This window comes from Cottoperca gobio, chromosome 4, assembly GCF_900634415.1.
Source record: "Cottoperca gobio chromosome 4, fCotGob3.1, whole genome shotgun sequence".
NCBI classification, from domain to species: domain Eukaryota; kingdom Metazoa; phylum Chordata; class Actinopteri; order Perciformes; family Bovichtidae; genus Cottoperca; species Cottoperca gobio.
Genome location: NC_041358.1, coordinates 21,626,359 through 21,650,818, shown reverse-complemented (window position 1 = coordinate 21,650,818; position 24,460 = coordinate 21,626,359). Strand labels below are relative to the sequence as shown.

Below are 24,460 nucleotides of genomic sequence, written 5' to 3'. Positions count from 1 at the left end.
GAGAGAGAGTGAGAGAGAGAGAGAGGCTTTAATGTGTTTCAAGTTCTTTATTATCATATGTACAACAATTACAGAGAAGCCACAGTCGTTGTCAATAAAGCTATTGGCTCTCAGAAAAAATCACGTATACACACATATACACACATAGCTGGATTGACTGACGTTACCAGTCTTCAAACTAACCGCCACTCGTAAACCACCGGAAGACCCCGGAAGATGAATCGTCCACGCGTGACTCGTTAACATTTAGGTTGCCAGGTTTTGAGATACCTATGATATGAATGTTATTTGAGTTACGTCAAATATTTGACATATTTAGGCCTATAGACCTATCAAGTTACGCTATATACTATAAGTATCACTCACAAAATCAAAAAGGACAACTGGCTTGTGTAACAGAATGTACATTAACAGGTAGTATTATCTTTTTGGCTTTAATGTGTTTCAAGTTCTTTATTATCATATGTACAACAATTACAGAGAAGCCACAGTCGTTGTCAATAAAGATATTGGCTCTCAAAAAAAATCACGTAAGTAAAAGCAAAATGAGAATTTAAGTAATATAAATTTGTGGTAGACAGTATTGCAAATGTAAACAGGAATTTAGTAAATGTGCATAATCAGAAGTAATAAATATGTACATGTAGTAAATGTATATGTATAATAAGAAGTAATATATATGTATTATTAGGCTTTTATTTCACTGACATTTTTCTGTGTGTATATATATACATATATATATATATATATATATATATATATATATATATATATATATATATATATATATATATATATACATATGTACACACAGAGCTGTAAGCAAAATAAAAGCCTAATAATAATAATAATAATAAAACATTATTTGTATTTCACCTTTAATACAAGACATGCAGCACAAAGTTCTGTGATAAAAAAACATAGAATGTAAAACATGCGATGTAAAATAAAATCCATTCAATAATAATACGTATAGAAAGGTAAAATTAAATTATAATGGTAGGCTATGCTTATCTACACTACCATAATGTAACTAGATCTACATATATTTTAAATGCCATTCATGTGTGTTAATTGTAACAGATGTGTGACTGAGCACCTGGCTGAACAGGGGGTTTAGGGTTTTAAAAGGGGGATATGAAACAATAAATCTGGCAACCATTGTCTGCCATCTTTGATTGTGCGACAGGCCTCGGCGCGAGCAGCGGGGCCTCACACAACTAGAAAAACGGTCTGACACGAGATAACGGGAGGGGATAGACACGGAACCACGGGACAACTGCGTACCGGTTCCCACAGTAACGGCCGAACAGACAAAGAAAGTCTGACAGCTTGAAACGGCACAGAAGACATAAAACAGGAGCCGTGCATGTGGAGAGCGGTTTGTAGACAGCCAAAGAGCAAAGTAGCTAACCATCGTTAGCAGAACAGGGTTAGCAGGCTAGCCCGCTTTTGTAATCCGCCGGCCAGACACATATCCGTCCACCACAAACCACGCCGGATTCGGATTTCAAATCAGGCCGCACAACAGCCAAACGGACAAAGAAAGCACCGGCGGTGGCAGGTGAGTCTGCATGTCATGCATGGTGAACATTTTAAGTTTTTTTTTCTTTCTTCCCAGTAGCTGATGTGTTCACACAACGCTAGCTGGTTAGCATGCTGTGGCCACTGATGGGCTGAAAGTGGATGTGATGGCGACCAAAGAGAAACGAAACTATGCAAAGGGATGGGAGCTGTCGGCCTGCTCTCTTAAGAGTTCCATGTTTCATATTTTACTGCAACATCTGTGTTATTGACTAGATTATAATGTTCACATTTTTGTGTGGAACTTTTGCACAATTTAAGTTTTATTTGAACCCGGTCTGGCTGAGTTCCGGCCGAGGAGGGCCTCTAACGTTAGCGTTACTCCCTGCCGGTATGAGCCACCCAGCCCACCAGTATGGTTTGATTCATGGAGAAGGATGGCCTGCACACTTATCAGTGATTTTTACAGAAACTATATGATATTATAAATGTGGCTGTCATCTCATTTGTTAGTTTTTTTTCTCTGAATGGGTTCAAGTGTGCTAAAGATGTATCATCATGATGTATCCTTCATTTTCATGATGTGAAGACTTGTGTACAGATTAGCACCGTGATTTATTTCTCAGTCATGATATCTTGCAGATCCAACAGAGGTGATCTTAAAATAACACATTTGTAATGTGCGATTCTGTACATTTAAGGAGCTTGGCAGGGTGTAAAGTACTCGAGACTAAATGATTCATAAACTCAATTTGCAGATGTGGAAGCCACCTGGGGGATTACTAATAAGCAACATGGTATTGATTTATACATTTGCAACAATGATTATACATGGGTCTTCGTGTAAATAGTTTTAGGGAGGCCATCCTGTCTGTGACATGGCCTGTTCAGAGATCCATTGCTGAAGATGGAAGGTTTCCAATCGTCTCTCTCCCCCCCTCATGTTTTTTGTTAGAAGAAGCCCCTTGCATTGACCCTGATCATGTGACGATTAGTTGGTAGATGCTTAATATTTGCTCATTAATTTAAGTAATTAATACAGTGTGTGTGAGAGACGGAGTCAAATTCCTTTTTATTAATTTTAAATACAACCATAGTAGTTTTTGTAACTTTGACTAGTATTCGTAAGGTTTATTCTCACAATATACTCCCCATTGTCACTGTAGAGATTTTGAAGCATATCGTTTTTCACTGGAGCATTACAGTACAAACCAATAGGGACAATTTAATACAACCCTGTTCTTTCAGCACCCGTCATTTAGGCCATCTACATGACTTCTTATTCTGGGACTTCGCTGTTAGACAGATCAGTGCAATGACTCTCGGTAAACCAAATATTAGTGTGCATGAGCACTGTACAGGGAAGTCGATCCTACATTTCAATTGAGTCATAATGTGCTATCGGGGCACTCTTTTGTGTAAGTGTGTTTAAGTAACAGTCATTGTTAAAGTGAACAATAATCCTGTATGAACTGTAAAGCAGGACACTTGAGTTCATTCTGCTATAATCGCCACAAAAAAGTACCTTTACTGGCTGCATGGTTTGAGACCAAATCTGTGAGCATTCTTAACACATGCACAAATTAACTAGTTTTTGCTTAGTAGAAACTAAAATGTTGGTGTTTTGTGAGTATTGTAAAAGGGAGAAAAAAAGGCTTATCTTGATGGATGGACTGTGGTGCAGAAGTTGTTGCCAGTGTGCAGAGACATGCTGGAGATCTGGCTGGGAAGCAGGGATGCTATTGTATGTGTGGGGACACATTTTTGGTCTTTTTCTCTTGATACAACCATCTAATACTTCAAATAGGGAGTCCAAGGTCCCTTGCCCTCATTGACCATATGTTGATAGTTTAAGAGATGGAGTTGGTGAAAGTACACTGACCATTCTGTGTGGAGAGCTCCTCCCCAGGGGACCCTGGACCACAGGGATTCTCCTGTGGCACTGAACCTGTAACATTAACTGGTGGGTCTTTGCACAGAAGAATTAGGACTGTTGTCATTTGGGATGATTGGCCCCCTTTTTTATTTTATCAGTGTTTCATCTTCCCCTTTTGTTTCCTTATTTCAAACCTATCCTTTCACATCCCATATTCCTCTTTATCACGCTATTTTGCAGACACTTGAACCAAAACCTTCACCCAACATCTGCACCATACTCCTTATTAAGTGGATCTTACACAAGAAGAGAATTCTGGGGGGTTTGTAAAGGTTCAGTCTTGATTATGTATACCCAGTTTGGGACTCTTAGTAACTCTCTGATTTATATTCAACATATTAAATATAATCATTGTTTGTTCGGTGATTTGTGGGAGTCCCAGACAAACACCCTCAATCCCCAACAGACCACTACTACTACTTCTTTGCTAGACCAGCTGCAGTGATGCAGAGTACTTTAAAATGATGAAATGTTCCTGTTGCATTCAAATCGTTTTGCCTCCACGCCTCCTGTCAAGCGACGCTGCTAAAAATTACTAAGTTGTACTCTAAACATTGTTTTATTATGATGATAAATGCAATGGTTTCATTTGTCAATTTCTAAAACAATTGTCTGCTGATACGTGATCAGGCTGCTCTGCTAAATTAGGAAGCAATTTCATGTCTTTTTATTGTTCCGCTGTACAGTCTTGCAGTCTGTTCCCTGCTGTAATGTCTGAAAATGGTTCTTCCAGAAACGACACCAGACAGCTGCAGAATCTATCTGCAGATACTTGGGTCTAAGCCTCAATTTCTGTTGGTGCATCAAAGTGTCACAATTCCTCGGCTTTCAGTATTCAACAACCACTTCCAGAACTGGAAAAGTGTCAAAGAAAATATTAAGAGAGGGTTGCTGCCTGCACTGTCCCATTGCTTTGACACTCATTTCAAGAGGCACACATAAGCTCCAGTCTTGTACCCTACGTACTTTTAATTGACACTTCCTGCAGAGGCACAAAAACAAAGTGTACACCAAGATACTGATGACCTTACAATGCCAAATATTTAGTACATTTTATTCAAGTGAAGCTCTGAAAAGTACTCTACTATGATACATTTATGTTTTTATTTTAGGATTAAAATTGGACTTTCCCTCATTTTAATTATATTTTAGGGCAGAACAGAACATAATATAAAGTATCAATTGAACTGGAATCATATATTTCGTACCTCTACTAGGAGCTGTATTTGCTGGCCTCACTACTCCAATGTAAAGAAAAACATAAAATGACAACCTGGGTTTTATTATCGTGGTTGATGCCATCATTGCATTTGACAATTTTACAAAATAAAAAAAAAAAGGACTTTTCCTTTTTTTAAATGGATGGATGTTCCTTTGCAAGGTGTGCCAAGTTGCAGATACAGCTTGAGCTCATCAGAGGTGTCAACCCCCCCACCCCCCGTGAACACACACACGGAGACTGTTCCACCACTTAATAATAAATGACCTCTGTGTGACTTAGAAAAGACACTGCAGCCCCAAACATGCAGTCTCTCTGTTCATGGTGCTGCTCACTCCAATCCAGCCTTCTGCGTTGTGTTTCTTGTAACCCCTCGGTGCGCCCCCAACAGCAGTGACTGTGTCTTGCTGCTTTCTTATATCATCTCCATACTGCATACAAAATTAAAATTGGCATTTTGTCACTGGTGAACATATCCAATAGAATTGTTTCCCAAGATCCTGGTCCAAACCCAGTCTACACTTAGCCAATGTCATGTGTGCAGGACTCAAATTAGAAGCTTTGCACTGTTGAAATTAGGGTTCTCCGATCTGCCAGATCTGTAACGAGATTGGTACTAAGAAGAGTGAGAGAAGTCGGTTCAGAGAGTGGCCTCGTTGTCTAGTTTTAAGGCGCAGATGCAGAGCAGCTTTATTGCTTTGTAAACCAACATCAGACTCAGGTGTTTAACATCCAAGGAGTGTTAAGATACCTGTTATTGTCTAGTGTCAAAAGCCAATAGCCTCACCTTTTTCGTGTTCTCGTTTTTCTCTCACCCTTGGTCTGTAGGAGGCTGGTTCTGGGGGCGAGGCCAAAGGACCAGACTCAATGAGTTTACAGCGAAATGACAGAGAAGTCAGGACAAAGCACCAAGGCAAAGGATGGCAAAACTAAATATGCAACCCTTAGCCTCTTCAACACATACAAGGGCAAATCTCTGGAAACCCAGAAAACTGCAGGTAAGCTGCCACTATGATTCCCTGTTAGTCTTTCACACTATTGCATGTGATAACTGAGTGGACTGCGTTTGCAGTAAATATGTATAGCTTGTTTTGTCTTCATTGAATTGAACTAATCCATGACAAAGTGCTTTCCCAGACCTTAAATAACCCAAACCTAATCATGCTGCTCTCATACGTGTGAAATCTTTCTCCATCCCAGTGGCTGCCAGACATGGGCTCCAAAGTTTGGGCAAAGTGGCTGCCAGCCGGCGCATGCCCCCTCCGGCCAACCTGCCCAGTCTGAAGGCAGAGAACAAGGGAAACGACCCCAACGTCAACATTGTCCCCAAAGACGGTAGTGGCTGGGCCTCTCGACCTGAGGGAGGGGAGGAGAGGTACATTTAAAAACTTGTGAACGTGTATTGCATAAACCCACTGAAACTAAGCACCTCTCCAAATGAGTGTGTGTTAAGCAGTACAGAATATCTGGAAGTGTCAAAGTTGGAGGAGTGTGTCATCCATCTTTCAAATCATGAGTGTTGTTGGAAATTGTCCTGTTTTATGTGCCACAGGCAACAGGAGACACCCCCGCCCCCGATCAAACCACCAGTGATCCCGCCACCAGAGCCTTCTATTGTGGGTAGCCGCTCCTGGGCCAACAGCAAGCCGACGCAGCTAGAAGGTACATTTTCTCTTCACTTTCTCCATAAACATTACACAAACTCATAAAAGGCAGATATGCTCTGGTTCTTTTTGGCATTTCTGTAGGAGTTTGTGAACACTATCCAGTACGTTACCAAAGTCACAATCCTCAATTGGTGTACAGCACTCAAACATTTGCCTGGGTCCAGACCTTTTTTGAATAAGTCTGCTCACTGTAGTTAACTGCTAAGTCTGGTATCTTCACATGAAGCAGAAATTTCTTGTTTGAAAAAGCAATCGATCCAATGAGCACCGCGGGGGGGGGGACTAACGACATTGTCAAGCTGTTGTCAAGCGTACTTTACATATACTGCATGCCTTCTCAATACCCCCTGACATCGTAGTTTTGTACTTTGCTCCGCTCCACTCTTAAAACCAGTATGTTGGCATGTCTGCACATCAGTGTTGACTTAATATGATGTTAGATTCAGCAGGTACGTCGGTCTCTAGTGATTGGTTAGGGTAAATCGAATCCCATACCCCTGCGTAAATTAGAGTGCAGGCAAGATGTCAGACTGAAGATGGAAATGGTGTATAACAAGTTGACAATTCTGTCTGATATAAGGCAACTCCTACATTAAGTCTGCATGCAACATTTGAGCTTTACTAAAGGTGATGTTGGGTTGGAAGGACAGTGTTTCCCCTAGGTTTACTGCTTTTGGAGGGGCGCTCACCGTGAGAGGGGGGGATTGCGTGCGCGGCGCGATTTCTGAATCTGAACGTGAATGCGCAAAGTAGACGGTGCAAACTGAAACGTGCACATAAATTAGATCAATAGCATAAGCGTGTAGTTGATTTAATAAAAGAGCACCTGTGAGTTGTGAATTCGAGAAAGAAAGAAAGAAAAAACACCTTGAATTTCAGGCTGGGCTCCGTTGGCGGGGCGCTGCGCCAAGACAATGTTAGGGGAAACACTGAAGGAGGACTGTACACCAATTGAGGATTAGACAATGCTTCTCTGTAAATCACTGTACTATATATATCTGTGCATTTATAATAATGTGCTCGTACTCTATAGGAGCTCCTCGTGTGAGCAGCCATTTTCACCAGGAGTTTCCCAGCTTGCAGGCGGCTGGTGAGGTGGAGAAGGGGGACGGTCAAGAAGAAGAGCCTTATGGACCAGGCCCCAGCCTCAGACCTCAAAGTATGGCCACACTCATAAACACCAGTGTTCTCTGATTGCTTTGCCTTTTCCTGGCCTTCAGTAACCTCAGGCACTGTAAGTAAAGTCAATCAATTAATATCTCGCCTCCTTCTCTCATGTTAGATGTTGGCAGTTGGCGTGAGGGTGGAGGCAGGAATTTGATCACTGCACCCAGCCCCCCTGAGATGGACAACAGGCCTCCGGAGGAAGGTGGTACGGCCCTTGTTACCTCTACACCACCAGGGGAAGCTGATGAGGCTGGGCAAAACGTAACCACTGACATTCAGAGGGAGAAGAAGGATGGCAGGGAGAGGTTGCCCCCCTCTGCCCCCCCTCCTCAGCCTAAACTTAATGGGGGGCAGCAGCCTCCTGCTGGAGTGCCAACTCACTTTGACCCTGCTTTCCGGAGCATGATGCCACCATATGTAAGTCTCGGTTTGATATTCTGGACAGACCGCATTAGCACATTGAAGTTACAGTATCTAGCTGTAGTGTTTCTCTGTTCTTGAGCCTGCGTGATAGTTGCTGTCTTTGTCTTTTTAGATGTTCCACGCGTACCCTCAAATGACTTTTGCCCCAGGGCAAGGAAACTTTAGATACCCTGTACCACAAGATGGAGCAAAGTGAGTTTACATATTCATGGATGAGCCCTAGTTACTTGTTACTTGTACAGTTGAAGCAAAATTAACTATTTGGATTTGTAATTAATTGTATCATTGCACAAACACGTATACTCTTGAAATGATGATTAACAAAACAATTGTTCACTGTAAAGACGTTTTTATGCATGCTGTTTATATACTGGCTGATATTTATGATTTGATATTGACCTAAGTGTCCTAAACGGCAAATATAAGATCTCATAAGATCACAGAAGCACAACGTTTATATCAGTATGAAATTAACCTTATATTTTCTCGACCCTGTGCACAAATTTGGCCAATGTCAGACGCAGGATACATTCCTCATATCTTAGTTCCTTGTATAGATATGAGTAGAGGCAATTGTTAATGTACTAGAACAGGTGCCTTAATGACTTTTCCTCTCCTTTTTTCCCCTGTTGGGTGGTCAGGGGTCCTCGTTCAGCACGACCCCAGCAGGCTCCCCCTCAATCCTGGCTCCTGGACCCAGACAGACCGTCTATCATCAGCGCAACAGAACTTAAAGAGCTGGACAACTTAGACACTGATACTGACGAGGGCTGGGCAGGTTAGTAGCTATACCTATCAACTTCTGAGTTGACTAATCAGTCGAAAAAGGTAATTTCATATTTATCAATCCTGTCCCTTCTGCACTCCAGGAGCCCAGATGGAGGTGGACTATACCGAGAAACTAAACTTCAGTGATGAAGAGGAGAACCAAGCTAATAAAGACAAAAGAGAAAACTGGTTAGTATTTTAATCCTAACTTTTTAACACTTTCATTGCTTTGAATTCACTATTTAGCATCTTTGATTTAGTATTACAGAAAAACACTTGTGTGGTTATTTATTTAATCAATTTGGAACAAAATATGTCAAATTTACATTACTGACATTTATTTTTACAATGTTTGTTTTAGCAAATTATATTGTGAGATGGAAATCCAGTGCATTTTCTTTCCATAATATTTAATTTAATAATTAATAATAAAGCTTGACATGATGTTGATCTCTGATGGCTTTCCTATCAAACGAATAAAAGGCTTTGCAAGTAGACTTTCCGACCACACAGGTGAATGGTGAGCCGTGGCTGCCTGCTTGGTTGGACATAATACACAATAAAATCCATATCCCAATGGTGTGCCTTGACACATGGCTGACAATAATGTGAATTATGTGATTTTTATTTAATAGAACACATGGAATAAGAAATTCATGGTATAGTCCATATACTCAATGAATTTGACATTTTGTGTGAATGTATTGTGAAACTGACAGGACCTTCACATATTTGAGAGAGAACACATTGTATACTAGGTGTTCTAACATGCCACAAGTATACATTTTGAACCAAATGGTTATTGCATTGCAGCCTTGGCATTACTGCAGGATAAAGAATGTGCCAAATAGTTGATACGGTGTTAAAGGTTTCGGAGTCAAGTTGTGTCAGTGAGAGCTTTTGTGAGGAGGTTTGATGTGCAGCCGTGGAGTGAATAGCTAGGAGAGCTAGTTAACTGGGCATTGTCAGTTGGAAATGTTCTTTTTCATTTTTTTTACTTAACTATATCGACATTATTTTCAGGGAGTGGATGGGTAAAGTGGAGCGTATAAGATCTCGGCCACCAGACGGTCAGGAGGGCTGGAAGGAGGGTACTGAGGACCGTGGGGCCAGTAGAACCTCACGGGCCGATGGTCCACAGGCTCCACAGGACTACCAGGTAAAGTTGGATATGCACTACACAAGCGTCACATCATGCATGCACAGTTTATTGTGAAAAGCAAAGGGAGGATCTGTACTGATTTCTCTATTCTCCAGGGCGGCGGTCGTTCTGTAGTTGGCGGAGCGCCACGTGTGACCAAACCACAGGCTGCAGCAGCACCTGGTGCCGATGAGGACCCTGAGGCCTGGCGACAGAAGCGCAAGAAGCCTCAAGAAGTTTCTGAAGCTGTAGAAAGAGCGAGGCGCCGAAGAGATGAAGAAGAACGGCGGATGGAAGAACAGCGGCTTGCTGCTTGTGCTGAAAAACTTAAACGTCTCAATGAAAAACACCGTCCGGCAACTGAGGGCAAATCTGCCCTTTCTCAGACCAACAATGATGAAGTAGGAGCTGCCGAGGAAGAAGAGTCATCAGCTCCTGCATCCAGTCCTGTACCTTTGATCCCAGTTTCACAATCACCAGCCCCAATCATGCAAGTTCCTCTACCTGAGAGGGTGGATCAGGATGGGGAGATAATGGAGCGTGAACAAGAGATAGTAGAACAGAGTGTGGAGGAGGAGGAGGAGGAAGAGGAGGAGGAGATTCACTTGCCTCGTCAGCCCAGTCCTCCTATCCAGAGACCTGTGGCAGTAGCTCCAGAGCCTCCGAGTGATGAAGAGAGCTCCTTGGTTGAGGTCGACCCCCTGATGGAGGAGAACCAGGTAGACAGGACAATGCCTATCCAAGACTATTTCAACTTAGAGGACAACAGAGGTGAGCTAGCTAGGAGGTTACATGTAATTGATAATTGTTTAAATGCTACTGACTGCCATTCTTTCAGTCATGGATGCCAATACTATTGGTTTTGTTTTCCTACAGTGGATGAGCCCCACCTGTCTCTGCCTCACGTGGACCCCCCCAGTGGGGAGGATGTCACTGTGGCACCACCACAGCTTGAAGGAGAAACTGCAGCAGCTATGCGTCCCTCTCTTACCTCAGGCTATTCCAAACAGTTTCAAAAGTCTTTGCCGCCTCGTTTCCTCAGACAGCAGGTAAGGATGTCCACATCTGGCCTCTTAAGTAATAACGACTGGGATGTTGTTTGCTAAATCATGTCGGTGTGTCATTATAATTTTTGTCCCTCAAGTTAACATAAGAAAATAACATTTACGGTTACTTAGACCTTTCCATGGTTGACTTGTTGATTAGTCATAGAAGTAAAGGGCTACCTAATATTTCTGTTTTACACTAGGGCTGATTTACAAAATCGCAATATTGACCAGTGCAATATCCAAATGACAGTCCAAATCCAAATTTTGTTTCAAAATGCCATTCTGAATTAAGTGTTGTGGTACTGCAGGGTTAGGGTTAATCTTTGTTTGGTACAGATCCTCAAACATCAAAACATGATCATTTAAATGTATTTTTCAGTGAAAATAATGATGCAAAAAGTATCATATCCTCCAATATGCATCCCTCTAATTGCGATATAAGTCAAAATAATAGTAATTATGTATTTCTTTTCTAAATCTTTTAGCCCCAATGCAAAGAGTAAAGTGGCTGTGCCATATTTGCTCAAGTTCTAACAAAAAGGGATCATAGGTGGCAATTTTCAAAGTAAAAAATGAGCCATAAGTACTACAAAGACAATCATTTACAATATGATGTATACACATTGGGATAAACACATTATTGACCTTTTTATTGTTTTTGTTGCTATTCCTTGTTGGTCGTGTAGGAGCAGATGAAGCAGCAACAGTGGCAACAACAGCAGCACCAGAGTGGGGGCTCTGTGTCTCCATCAAATGGTGGCGGCGTTCCAGCACCCCAACAACAGCAGCAGCAACACCGCTCGATGTATCAACCCATAGGCCCCCACCACCAGCACCTGGCTTCCATGGGGTTTGACCCCCGCTGGCTCATGATGCAGTCCTACATGGATCCCCGCATGATGTCAGGACGTCCTCCCATGGACATGCCAACTAACATTCACCCTGGTAGGGAGATATGGAGAATATTTGAATGTCTTTGTCATATATGGACTGACAAGCTAATAGATGTGCCAGACAACCTGTTTAAAGTCACTCTGTTTTGTCCTGTCCAGGGAGGATGCCGCCTAAGCAGATTGTGCGCAGAGAACCTGGTGACAACTCCAGCTCCAGCTCTGACTCCTTTGACCATTTGACCCGACCAAATCGTGATCATGGTCTGCCGTCAGACTCTCGGATGGTATGGGGATCGGACCCATATCCACAATCAGAGCCATTACCCTCTGTAACTCCTCCAAAAGGACGGGATGATGACAAGGATCTGAGGTTAAAACAAAACAAATAAATGACGCTATAAGAAAAATATTTTATTTACTGGACATGACTCACTAACAATTGTTTCTCTACAGGATGGACTCTGGTTTGGATCTGGACAGGGGTCTCCCAGCTATGTTTCCCCAGGACCACAGTGCATTGGACTCTCATAATAGTAACTTCTTCCAGGACCCTACAGAGTCCCTGTCAGCATTTACCCAGGGCCCAGAGGATTCATCGGGGCCTCTAGACAGAGTCCCTGTAGGCTCAGCCTTTGATTCTGAGGAACCAGGCCTACCCAGTGGGGAAGAGGTAGAAGCTCTTGGTCAAGCTATGCTCCAGAGGAGTGTCTCCCAGGGCTCCAGCCACTCGCTCAAGCTAGATGAGCCCAGATTTGATGGGCTATCCCTGGGAACAAAATCCCTAGAGATACAGGACACAGGAGAACAGGCTGATGATAAGCCTCAGAATGAACTCGACCCCCAGGCTGCGGTGACTTGCAACAGGGCTACACCACCTGCTGATGGATTACACAAACAAGAGAAGCTGCCTCTGCCAGCTCCAAGCAAGCAGAAAGCTGAGCTGCGCTGGGGTGGAAGATCAGGGGCCGGACGCAGAGAAGGTCCTGGCGGCGAGAGACCTGTGCGCAGGTCTGGGCCAATAAAGAAGCCTGTCCTCAGGGACATGAAAGAAGAGAGAGAGCAAAGGGAAGAGAGAGAGAAGCGTCACGAGAGAGGAGAGAGAGGGGAGAGAGGAGAAAGAGGGGAGAGAGGAGAAAGAGGGGAGAGAGGAGAAAGAGGGGATCGAGGGGAAAGAGGAGACCGGTCCAAAAAGGATCAGTCATCCAAAGCTCCATCTGCAGCTGCTGTTGTGTCTGAGGGCTCTAAACCTCAGGGTGAGGGGAAGAGGGAAGCTGCTGATCCTGAGGAAACACTGACTGTCCATCCAAGAGTCAGAGATTCCCAGCCTTCATCTGCAGCTCCCACCTCTTCCTCTCAAGAGGAGAAGGCAGACAAACCGCCCAGCAATGACAAACATCCAGAACCCAAACTGCCATCCAGGAAAGAGTCCAACCTTCCTCCACGTGGCTACCGACGTGAGGAGAGGGAGAGGGAACGCGAGAGGGAGAAGGATATGGACAAGGACCGAGACAGAGACCGAGATAGAGACCGAGACCGAGACAGAGAGTGGCCTGCTGACTCAAATTTCAAAGCGCGTGGTCGAGGGGAGTATTATTCCAGAGGACGGAGCTACCGTGGGACATATAGTGGCCGAAACAGGGGGGGTCGTGGTCGAAGCCGGGCAGAGTACAATTACCGAGAGCCCCGATCACGCTCTGATTTACCTTCTGCTGGAGGTGCTGCTGCCTTTCGCAACAGGGAAGAAAGCGAAACACGCAGCGAAAGCTCAGACTTTGAGGTTATACCAAAACGTAGACGCCGTCGTGGTTCAGACACAGATTCTGAAAGTGAAGGTGGGAGAGAGTCTGCCAGTGATACTGGACCCTCTGACCGTGAGCCTAGCACCAAACCTAGCCGTCCATTGAGACGAGAGCTCCCTGGGGAGGCCCGGTCTGGGCCCCACAAACCAGGCTTTGGACCGCCTCACATTGGTGAAAGGGTTGGACCCAGAGGGGATGATGAAAGCAGACCCAAGCCAGGATTTCTTCCAAAAGGTGAGCCTTCTCGACGAGGAAGGGGAGGTCTTTACAGTAGACGAGGTGGAACAAGGGAGCGTGGTGGTCCTCGCTCAGGCCCTCTTAGACGGCCAGGAGCTAGGGAGTCCTCTTCTCAGTGGCCCTCTAAACCCATGGAGACATTCAGGCCTGAGGACACAGAGTCCTCACAAAGATATGACAATCCTGCCGCTGACAGACGGCCCCCTAGGTCTGATGTCAAGAGATTTGGGGATGGGGCTCTTCAGAGTAGTAGAGAAAGGCCTCGTCGCTCCAGACCAGCACGGCCCCCCAGGCAAGATAAACCCCCCCGCTTTAGGCGTCTGAAGGAGCGGGAGGCTGCAGTTTTAGCTAGTGGAGAAACAGCCCCAAGTCCCCCTGTCCCTCTACTCTCAATGCCTGCTGCTGCTGTCCCTAGCTCTGCCCCAATCTCCCTCTCCCCAACCCTGTCTAGAGCCCCCGGGACCCCTGTAACTGTGCCTGCCGAAGTGGCAGCCACTATGCCAGCACCCGACTTGTCCTCTCCTATGGAAGCACCCTTGCCTGAGACCAGCAGCCCCACCATCACTGCAGTCGGTACCAAGTCCCCTGACTTGTCCAACCAGAACTCTTCAGATCAAGCCAATGAGGAATGGGAAACTGCGTCTGAGAGTAGCGACTTCAACGAAAGGAGAGAGCGAGAAGAACGGAAAGGAGCACTTGAGGCGGCTCATGAAGCAGCCGCTGCCTCTGCCCCGGTACCCGCATCCCCTCAGGGCTCTTTGACTCCCAATAAAAGCCCTCCTGATGGACGGGTGACTCCGAAACGTGAAGGGGCTCCTGCAGTAAAGAGGAGTTTCTCAAATCAGAGGCCTACAGAGAGACAGAATCGTAGAGGCAACAGTGGAGCCAAACCAGTCCGGAGCTACGCAGGGGGCAAGGGGGAGAGGAGGGGAGGGGCCAAAGCCGGCCGCAAAGGGTGAGTGTGAAAATTGTGCTTTTGTCTGTTGTTACACATTTACTTTGTCTGCTTACATTAACACTTCAATCAGCACAATGAAATTGACTCGATGAACAATATGCGGAAGAATAATACTGCAAGTTTATTTACATACAATAAACCTTTTTGTGTCGTATTCTTCCTAATAAATAGTTGCACTTCATATCACAAGTGCACAATCTACATATTTCATTGAACTGTTGGTATTGTATGTCCAAATGGGCTTTGGCTGTTAAAAGATTCTCCACTTTGGTATATTACCAAAGATGTGCTGTAATTGGCCATCAAGTGTAGTGGTTAAAATGTGTTAAAGATGGCATCAGTGGGGTGGTATTTTAACACCCTCTAACTTTACCTTTTGCAGTTGCAGATGGAGAACAAAGTGAAAGACATTTTCTTCCTTTATGATCATGAAAGGAGAAAATGTTTTCACGGCAAGATGTTGCTTTAGATTCCAGTGCATCAAACCCTCCTGCTGTCTAGTGGCAACTAATAGAATAAACAATTGACGCATAGCTTTTGGCTCAAATATCATGTCATTACAGAATTAATTTACATGTTAACATTCTTAGTGTCTCAGGCTTCCTTCACCACCACACTGTTGTCACCAACAATAAAATGTGTCACATGAGTCTTTCTGGTTGTGCCTCAATGCCTCAATCTCTTTCTGTCTCAAATATGCGTCTCTGATACAAACAGCCCTTCAGCACAGCAGAACTTGGATGGGATGGCACAAACAGCCGGAGGAGCATCCCAGAGGCCTACAAAAGACCAGTCTAGCCGTCGCAAAGAGGAGGCAAAACAGGCCGCCAAGAAGCCCAAAGAGAACGCTCTTTCTCAGTTTGATCTGAACAATTATGCCAGTAAGTAAATGCATTTGTATTCTGACACTAATGAGCAGCTACAACCTGTACCCGGCTCCAGCTGCACTTCGCCTGAAAACTGAATGTAAATGTCTGGATTCTCTTTTGTCCCGTCATTATAGGTGTTGTGATCATTGATGACCACCCAGAGGTCACCACCACAGAAGACCCACAGTCCAGCACCAATGATGACGGCTTTACAGAGGTGGTCTCCCGCAAGCAACAGAAACGCCTGCAGGACGAAGAGAAACGGAAAAAGGAAGAGCAGACTACTCAGGTAAGAGGAAGGATAGCTTGGGCCACAATTATTTTTTTGAAACTGAAAAGACACGGCAATACTTTGATGATAATGAGCCATACCTCTTTGAGTCAGTATTACCTTTTGATACTCGTGCTATGGCTGCAGGATATTCTCCAACTCATTTTGGCCGATTGCTAATAACCATATTAGCACTGTTTTTAATTATGCCTACTGTTAACGTGATGGACCACTGGTAGATGAAGACATACAATTCAATGCTTTTCAAAATATACACATTCACAGGACAAAATAAGGGTTACATGTAAAACAAGACATATTTATTTTTTTATTCAGTTTTGTCATATCGGAGGTAATGTTAAATTCTGGACAATGCCAGTATATCATTTTAAAGCCTTTTTATCTGCTAATACCGATGACGTGCCAATATCATTGTGTATCCCTAACTCGTACTGTGCTCCTCCAGAACTGGAGTAAAAAAGGCTCTGGTGAGAAGAGCAGAGGAGGAGGAGGAAAGTTGCCACCAAGATTTGCTAAAAAGCAGTCATCACATCAGCAGCAGCATCAGCAGCAACAACAGCAGCAGCAGCAACAGCAGCAGCAACAGGCATCCCAGTCTCAGCCTCCTTTAGCCCCCACATCTCAGGCCCAACAGCAACCCCCCATTTCTGCTCCCCAGCATCCTCACCTTGCCCCCTCCCAGCCCGCTGCATCCCCGCAGACTCTGGAAGGAACAGTTGCTCCACTGCCCTCCATCCCCCCTGTCTCTGTGGATTTTACCTCAAAGAGCCTACCCCCCGCAGCTGCGCAGATACAAAACACTCTGGGTACAGAACTGTGGGAGAACAAGGTTGCGAGCTCCACAGTCCTTCCTGATGTCAAGAAGCGTGAGTGGATAAGTCAATTCTTGTTCAAATTGTATTTGAATCTCGTTGTGATGCAGGAGTGAATTTGTCAGCAAACTCTATTCTAAAATATGCAATGTGTATATTCCAGTTGGTCCAATCAGCCCTCCCCAGCCACCTTCTGTGAGTGCCTGGAACAAACCTCTTACCTCCTTTACTGGCACTGTCTCCTCTGAGGTATGTTGAATACGTCCGTCTCATCTTTTGTTGATTGTATGATCCTTTAGCTAAATGATTGACCATTAAAAACATTGTGTTTCAGGGTATGAAGCCTGGATCAGAAGGAAGTATAGAAATGGCAATAGACATTATTCAGTTTGGAGCGCCATCATCTGCAGGCAGCACTGACAGTGATGGAGTTCCAGCGTTACTAGAAACCGTCTCTGAAAACAAACTACCCGCTCCCAAAGAACAGAGACAGAAGCAACCTCGAGCTGGCCCAATCAAAACGCAGAAGGTAACTCTACTGTGGAGGACACTCACCGTTTTTTTTAATTCATCTATAAAGCTTTAATACAGATTAATAAATAATTGTATTCATTTTTGTAATCATGTAAATGTTTAATCTCGCCTACTCCCCAGCTTCCCGAAATGGAACCAGTGGAAACCAAGGAGTACAAGCCAGGTCCCATCGGTAAAGAGCGCTCTTTAAAGAATCGCAAGGCCAAAGACGCACGTGGAGGCGAAGGCGAGGGGATGGAGGGAGGAGTCCCTAGCGGAGGCGTCAGTAGAGCCACAGACTCCAGTCCTCCCTGCATTGACACCACAGTACCAGAGCTGGGAGGAGACATCGAGGGCATGATCACAGTCCCCTTAGCGGAGTACATTAACTCTAAGGTACATCAGTGTCACATGATTGCACAGCTAGGCTTTATTATTTTTATGTTTAATTGTATGATGGTTGGAATAAGCCCAGTACCTCTTAATACCTCATGCCTGTACAAAGTGGTTGGATGAATGATAGTCATGCGAGATAAATTGATTACTAATACTGAAGTCTCGTCTTTCCCTCTCAGGAGTCTGTTACCGACTACACCACACCCTCCTCCTCACTGGCTGACAGTGTTCCTACAGGAGTTAACAAAATAGAAGAAAGTTTGGTGGCAAGCGTGAGTACACATCCTTATTTTAGAGTTCTGTGCCATACAGTTGTTATAGGGAAAATACTCTAATCCTAAACATTCGATATTATTTAAAGACTTTGTGGTGTTGATGTATTTCAGGTGGCACTACCCCACTCATTGCCCCTTCCTCGACGAGAGACCCTGCAGCAGGGCACCAGCCTCAGCACGGTCTCTCCTGCTACTGTTGACCTAACATTAAAGGTACACAGAAAGTAAAGTGGCTTCAAGTGTGCTGTACTTCTAAGAAATGTCTTATTGAAAAAATGACCTAAACACTTGTTTCCTTCCGTCTCCTCCTCAGATGGAATCGGCTCGTAAGGCGTGGGAGAACTCCCCGAGTCTGGAGAAGAATTCTCCTGCCACTTCCTCTTCCTCCCCCATCACCCCCGGTGCATCCTCGTACTCCACCTTCTCCTCAGCCTCCATGCCACAGATCCCTGTGGCTTCTGTTACACCCAGCACCTCACTCACAGGTAACATACGATCAATGTATAGCTCCGATAGTGTCGTCATTAATAATTTTCCGATTCTGAATATTTGAAACCGTTTTAATACTCATTGTCCGCACTATTGATACACCGGTACGAGCTCTTCTCTGACATTCTACAGTACACTGACTTGTTTGTTGCTGGATCCCCCTTGAGGATCTGTAGTATCCACGCATCCATTATAATCTCTTGTATTCACCGTTTGTTTCTCCACCCTGCAGGTTCTGGTACCTATACAACATCATCCCTCAGCACCAAGACCACCACAGCCTCTGACCCCCCTAACATCTGTAAAGTGAAGCCCCAGCAACTGCAGAGTGGAAGTCTGTCCTCCTCCAGCAGTAGCAGTAGTAGCGGCAGCTTCTCTCAGTTGGGCTGTGTGCCTACACTCCTGCCCCAGCAACAGCAGACCCCACAGGTGTACGTCTCTCAGTCTGCAGCAGGTGAGAAAAACATGGCACTGATCTGTGAACGTTAGTTATGTTACGTAATGCTGGCTGCATTGAAATGGTACAATGTACATAAAACATATTCAGCCATCTATATTTTTAGTATCAAATTTGAACACCAACCTCTTAGTTATTTTCTTATAGCCCTAATACTTCAGTTTCATGTTCTCTGTTCGTGATCACTAATAATTGCCCCTTGTATGTTGAGGTTCTGCAGCTCAGATTCCAGCCTTCTATATGGACACTAGCCACTTATTCAGTACCCCCCACCCTCGCTTGGCGCCTCCCTCCCTGGCGCAGCAGCAAGGTTTCCAGCCCGGCCTCTCACAGGTACGACTTTCTGTTGGTCAGTAACATACTGCAGGAATGTTTGTTTCAATGTTGGAGGTAAAACTACCGGTCTGTGTTTCTCCATCTTATAGCAGACGGCAGTGCAGCAGATTCCAATTCCTATCTACGCTCCACTACAGGGTCAGCATCAGCACCAGCACCAACATCAGCACCAACATCAGCACCAACATCAACACCAACACCAACATCAACACACACACCAGGCTCAGCTAGGACTCAGCGCTGGTCCTCCAGTCTCTCAGCCACAGGACCTGTTCAGCTCCTCACTGCAGCCTTACAGGTAACGCTCAACACCACACAGGTTCTCTGCCTTGAAACATAGCTAAGACTGCACTGTTTGAAACGACAGTATCCCTATTTGTTTAGGTTTCGTTGTTCTAAGGGCGCTCCGACAAAGATCTTTGGTGGCGACAGCTGGAAGCGTTATTGGCAGATACCGATCAATGGGTCTACTTGAAACCTTCTATTTATGACGTAGAATTATTTAGTTATTCAACTATTCTTAAAAGCATTGTATGTTAAGTATTAAAATTTAATTAGAAAGTGTCATGAATTGGCAAGTAAGATGTGCAACACATTTTAGCGTATAGAGAAATTGTCTTGCATATTTTTTGCTTCATCTGGTTGGCTTTTCTGATCGCTCCCTTTTATAGAGACCACCAACTTTTTAGAATGGACATCAGCCTATTATATATATATATATATATATTATAGCCTATACGATTGATAGGTGCATCTCTATTCTCTCATCTGATCCTGTTCTGATCCGTCCTCAGGTCTCAGCAGGCGTTCATGCAGAGCAGCCTGTCTCAGGCCTCCATGATGCTGTCAGGACCGTCCCTGCACAGCTATCCTGGCGTGCAGGCATCAGAGTTGGGCAAGCCTCAGTCTAATATGGCCTATCAGCAGGCCTCCTCCACCCAGCACATTCCTATTCTGTTTGAGCCGCAGCTGAACCAGCCCTCTGGCATGGGAGGCTCCCAGCTCATTGACACACACCTGCTGCAGGTAACCAGTCTGCTCACAGGAACTATTTCACTCTACCTTTTTATGATAGTGACTAACCTTTTATATCTGTGTTTGGTTCAGGCTCGACAGGGGATGAGTCAGCATTCAAACATGTACTCTGGGCAGGTACAACAGCACGGACAGAGTAGCTACTATAGCAACGCTCAGTCGGCCAGTTCTGCAATGCAACAGGTAACTTGCAGGCAAACATAATGATAGACACTTAATGTTTATAAACCTCATCCTCAAAGTGTTGTAAAAGAGGAGAGCAGCACAGTTTTCCGTCAATTGATAAATCAATGATTTGATGCTGTTATGTAACCTTTGTGTCTTAATCTCCCTCCAGGTGACAGTCCCTCTGTCCAATTCCCAGTTGTCCCTGTCAAATTTTGGCTCGGGTGGAGGCCAGCCCCTCCTAGCGCTGCCTCCCACTCCTCCCCAGGCCCAGCCCCCCAACATCAACCGACAGCCCCCGATCTCCCAGCCATACCGAGGCATCATGGGCCCCAGCCACAGCATGATGCAGCCTCCCACTAGCAAGGTATTGTAGGGTGTGCACGTGTGACTCTCAGACACACAGGTGGAGTTTTAAAGGGGAATTGTAACAGCTTTTATTGTGTTGACACTTTTCAGATGGACATGGATCTGAAACTCTTTGGCAGTGGGATGGATATGAAGCCCGGGACCCCTCCTATCGGCGCCAGGAGCACTACACCCACCTCCAGCCATTACAGGTACCACCCATACATTCATGTACTATCTGGCACATCTAAAAGCCACACCAAGCTTTTTGTTTTATGTTAATATATGTGTATGTACAAGCAGCAGCAAACCTCAAAGGGTAGAGCAATGCTCCTTATGTTTGTATTCCATGCTATACAGACCAAAGTCCAATAATGTATCAAATGTGGTTAACCCATCATGTGTCATTTTGTTGCACTTTATAAACATGCTTTTATTGTGTCCCCTCTCCTCTGCCTGCAGGGCCAGCTCCACATCTCCTAGCAGCCAGTCCAGTAAGATCAACAGCATGCTGTACCAGAAGCAGTTTCAGGCTAGCTCTGCTGGCATGAGAATGGCACAGCACTTCCCTGGCCAGTTCAACCCACAGGTAGAGCAATAATCATAAGACCTGTATTTTGATAGTGTTTTATGTAATTCACTGGTTATTGGCATTAAATGAAACTGTGAGACATCCATTAATCTTCTGTTTGTTCCTCATTCCAGATTCTGTCTCAGCCCAACATCGTCTCTCCTCTGGTTCGACCTCCTCCTAACTCGTTTGCTGGTGGTGTCCAGCGCTCTCCAATGGGCCCTCCAATGTCAGCTAATGTGGGTGGTGGTCTCATGCCCCATCCCCGACCTCAGCACCTACAGCATCCGCAGCATCAGCAGCACCAACTGCACCAACAGCACAGCCAGCACCCTCCCCGAGGACCTCCTTGTCCCTCGCTTGCTCCCAGAGGACCACAGGGGTCTCTGAAGGCTGAACAGGACCTAAAGGTTTGGTTCACTATTTTATCTAACCCCTAACCCTATTTTATCTTTGCATCCGTTTTATTTAAATGGGTTTGTATGAGCGACTCATCCGTAGTCTGTATTGCCGTCGGCACGCCCCCAGTTTGGAGAAACAGACAGGAGTACGGGCACGGTAACAAAGCAATATTCTGCTGTGCACAGGGCAGCAGTAAAACGTCTATTAGCCAGAATTTTAAAGTCTCACAAGAACACTAATGCACACACCGCTTCCGTGCTGGTACTCCTTTGTTTCTCTAAACTGGGAGCGTGCCGACCCTCATCTACTGTATGGATGAGTATCTTCATTCCGAACTATCCCTTTAACTGGCCTCTCTTTCAGTGATGGGTGAGTTGGCTGATTTGATTTTTGCTCTATCACTTTATAGGCGAAGCAGCGTGCTGAGGTGCTCCAGTCCACTCATAAGTTCTTCTCAGAGCAACAGCAAATCAAGGCCCCGCAAGTCAGCAAAGTGACCCGGCTTGATCAGGGGGGGAAACCCTCACTCGACACCTCTGCGCCAAACCACCAGGCAGTATGCGACCGCCCAGATTCCGACAAACCCCCCATCTCCACGGCCAAGCCCATACGGACTGGCCCCATAAAACCGCAGGCCATGAAACCAGAAGAGGGCAAGTAAAGATCTGCCGAACCCTCTACAGAAGACAATATGAATGGATGGAAGAGAGAATCTAGCACCATTCACTCAGTCACCACCTCATATCAGCCCTGGGGGACAGTGTGGGGGAGGAGGATGAGTGGATGGTAGTGGTTACTGAGAGGAGGCACTGTCCTGCGTATACATAATCCTCTTCTTTCTTCCCCTATCTTGTCCCACTGTAGGTGGCGGCATTTGAGTTGGATTCTTCAATCACATTTAGATGCCGATAAAATGGCTGCACAAGTTGTTCCATAGAAATCTACTGAGACGGTAGATGAGAGGAGAGTTGGAAAGAGAAAATTTAAATGAGATTTGCTGCTGTGTTTGCCATTGTTTTTATAGATCTTGATTTCTGTTCCCTTTTTTTATTGTATTTTTTCCCCCCAGTAGGATCACGCATATTATAGGAGAAACCAGTTTTGCTAACGAAAGAATGAATCAGTTTTGTTTTTGTAGTCAAATCAATCTTGTTAAGGAGATGTCATTTAGTGAAGCACACTTTTTGTTGTCCAATCTCTCATCATCACTAATCAAGTGATTTGTGCACGTGGAAATGCCCCTCATTACCGCACGCATACACTCAACGGTTTCATACACGGTTACCGCACTGAGACATGTAATTCTCGTCATTTTGTGTTTGTTTTACCAGAATTTGAAATGTGAAAATTACAGCAGTTGATTGAAATTAACGATTGATTTATTGATAAGTCTGCCTGTGAGCCTTTGCTCCTGCCTTCTGCTCTCATCTCCTTGCCTGGTAATTACTGATGTGTGTGTCGGGTGTGTGTGCGTTTGTGGTATAAACGGGGAAAAGCTCGTAGCTGGACTCTCCTGCATATTTAGCCAAAGGTTAAAGCAGCGCAGAGATGAAGTCACAGACTTTATTGGCATTGCTGTTGCCATGGCAGCAGAGTTTTGATTGCACTCGCAGGATTACATGGATAATGTATAACCACATACAGCGGTTCCAGATTAGGAGTTACTGTCACACACCCTTTCACTGCTTCCTCACCCATCCTTGCTGTCACACAAACACACACCTAAACACACGTCACTGTAAAGCACCCAGACCTGCTGCTATTGACTGATTTCAGTGCCCTTAGCGAGAGTATAGCAGGATGGGGCTATTTAGAGGAATCGGAACGGTGAGGAGTTGAAACGGTAGACAACCTTTGAGCTTATGTCAACCCTCACAAAGAGGGGCACAAGAACAGGACAGAGAAGACGATAAAAGATAAAGCCTCAAGTTCAGAAGCGTTTGGGCAGAAGGACACGTATTGTTTTGTTGTCTGTACTGATGAGAGCAGTCAGTGCTGTTTTCCTGTCTCTGCCTCCGCTGGCTGTCCCACCCACAATGCTTTCATCTCGGGGTTGTGGTGACAAGGGTCCTTCAGAAATGTACAGTAGTATGCACCCTGAGGTGGGGAGGGTCCTCCTCTGTCCCAGCTGGGGGGGGGGGGGGCGGGGGAAAAGAGTCCTTTCTTTGGAGGATGGATGAGGGAGGGAGGGTAATGATTTTTTTTCTTTTTGTTGAACTTGTACAGGGGTTTCATCGCTGTATTAAAATATGTACGGTCTTATTTACATTCTCTTGGTTTGGTTACAGAAACTAATAAAATAATATACTGTTGATGTCTGTCAGTGATGCCTGGTTTGTACTTGAAGCCATCTTCCACAATCTTTCCCCCTTATTTTATTTTGTGCTACATCATAACCAAATTCAGTACGGATTATATCGTACCACTAGGTGTCACTACAACACTTACCAATTTAAATGAACATTTCAGTGGGCTTGGATAAGTAAAGTGTAGTAATGCAATACTTGCGTAACACATTCAAATGAGGTGCCTTTTTAAAGGGTTTATAAAGCAACACATGTCTTTTGTTATTGGCCATTAATAAAAACGTTTGCATTGCCAGGTTTTGGCTGCTGTTGATCCTCCTACAGTACACTTTGTGTATGCAAAGGATCTGGTTTACTATATACATTTATTGGCAAATTATTAAGACTTAGACTTGATGAATTAGATCAATTTT

General features: G+C 44.8%; 1 protein-coding gene across 5 annotated transcripts; it reads left to right on the top strand.

Annotated features, from left to right (window-relative positions):
* The first annotated feature begins 1,171 nt into the window (after nucleotides 1-1,171).
* On the top strand, nucleotides 1,172-24,053 carry prrc2c (proline-rich coiled-coil 2C). 5 transcript variants are annotated; one of them, XM_029428962.1, is made up of 34 exons: nucleotides 1,172-1,564; nucleotides 5,508-5,677; nucleotides 5,880-6,054; nucleotides 6,232-6,341; nucleotides 7,380-7,505; nucleotides 7,629-7,930; nucleotides 8,049-8,128; nucleotides 8,569-8,714; nucleotides 8,806-8,893; nucleotides 9,728-9,863; nucleotides 9,962-10,616; nucleotides 10,722-10,894; nucleotides 11,581-11,839; nucleotides 11,947-12,157; nucleotides 12,241-14,778; nucleotides 15,499-15,662; nucleotides 15,785-15,939; nucleotides 16,388-16,808; nucleotides 16,918-17,003; nucleotides 17,089-17,283; nucleotides 17,409-17,663; nucleotides 17,843-17,935; nucleotides 18,050-18,151; nucleotides 18,252-18,423; nucleotides 18,660-18,881; nucleotides 19,105-19,217; nucleotides 19,313-19,518; nucleotides 20,015-20,246; nucleotides 20,328-20,438; nucleotides 20,593-20,787; nucleotides 20,880-20,980; nucleotides 21,231-21,357; nucleotides 21,474-21,749; nucleotides 22,151-24,053. In XM_029428962.1, the coding sequence occupies exons 2-34, from the start codon at nucleotides 5,563-5,565 to the stop codon at nucleotides 22,400-22,402; spliced, it is 8,592 nt and encodes a 2,863-aa protein (XP_029284822.1). In that variant the 5' UTR covers nucleotides 1,172-1,564; nucleotides 5,508-5,562; the 3' UTR covers nucleotides 22,403-24,053. The 5 variants fall into 5 exon arrangements, with proteins under 5 accessions (XP_029284822.1, XP_029284821.1, XP_029284819.1 ...); XM_029428961.1 differs by having other exon boundaries at nucleotides 19,310-19,518; XM_029428959.1 differs by having other exon boundaries at nucleotides 19,096-19,217.
* Nucleotides 24,054-24,460: the final 407 nt, after the last annotated feature.

What these genes read in the sequence shown, in the direction of transcription:
- prrc2c (XM_029428958.1), top strand. Translation starts at nt 5,563, where the DNA reads ATGACAGAGAAGTCAGGACAAAGCACCAAGGCAAAGGATGGCAAAACT. An exon ending in CCTTCCTGATGTCAAGAAGC is followed by an intron (nt 16,809 to 16,917) that starts GTGAGTGGATAA and finishes TGTATATTCCAG; the next exon opens with TTGGTCCAATCAGCCCTCCC. An exon ending in TGCAGCCTCCCACTAGCAAG is followed by an intron (nt 20,788 to 20,879) that starts GTATTGTAGGGT and finishes GACACTTTTCAG; the next exon opens with ATGGACATGGATCTGAAACT.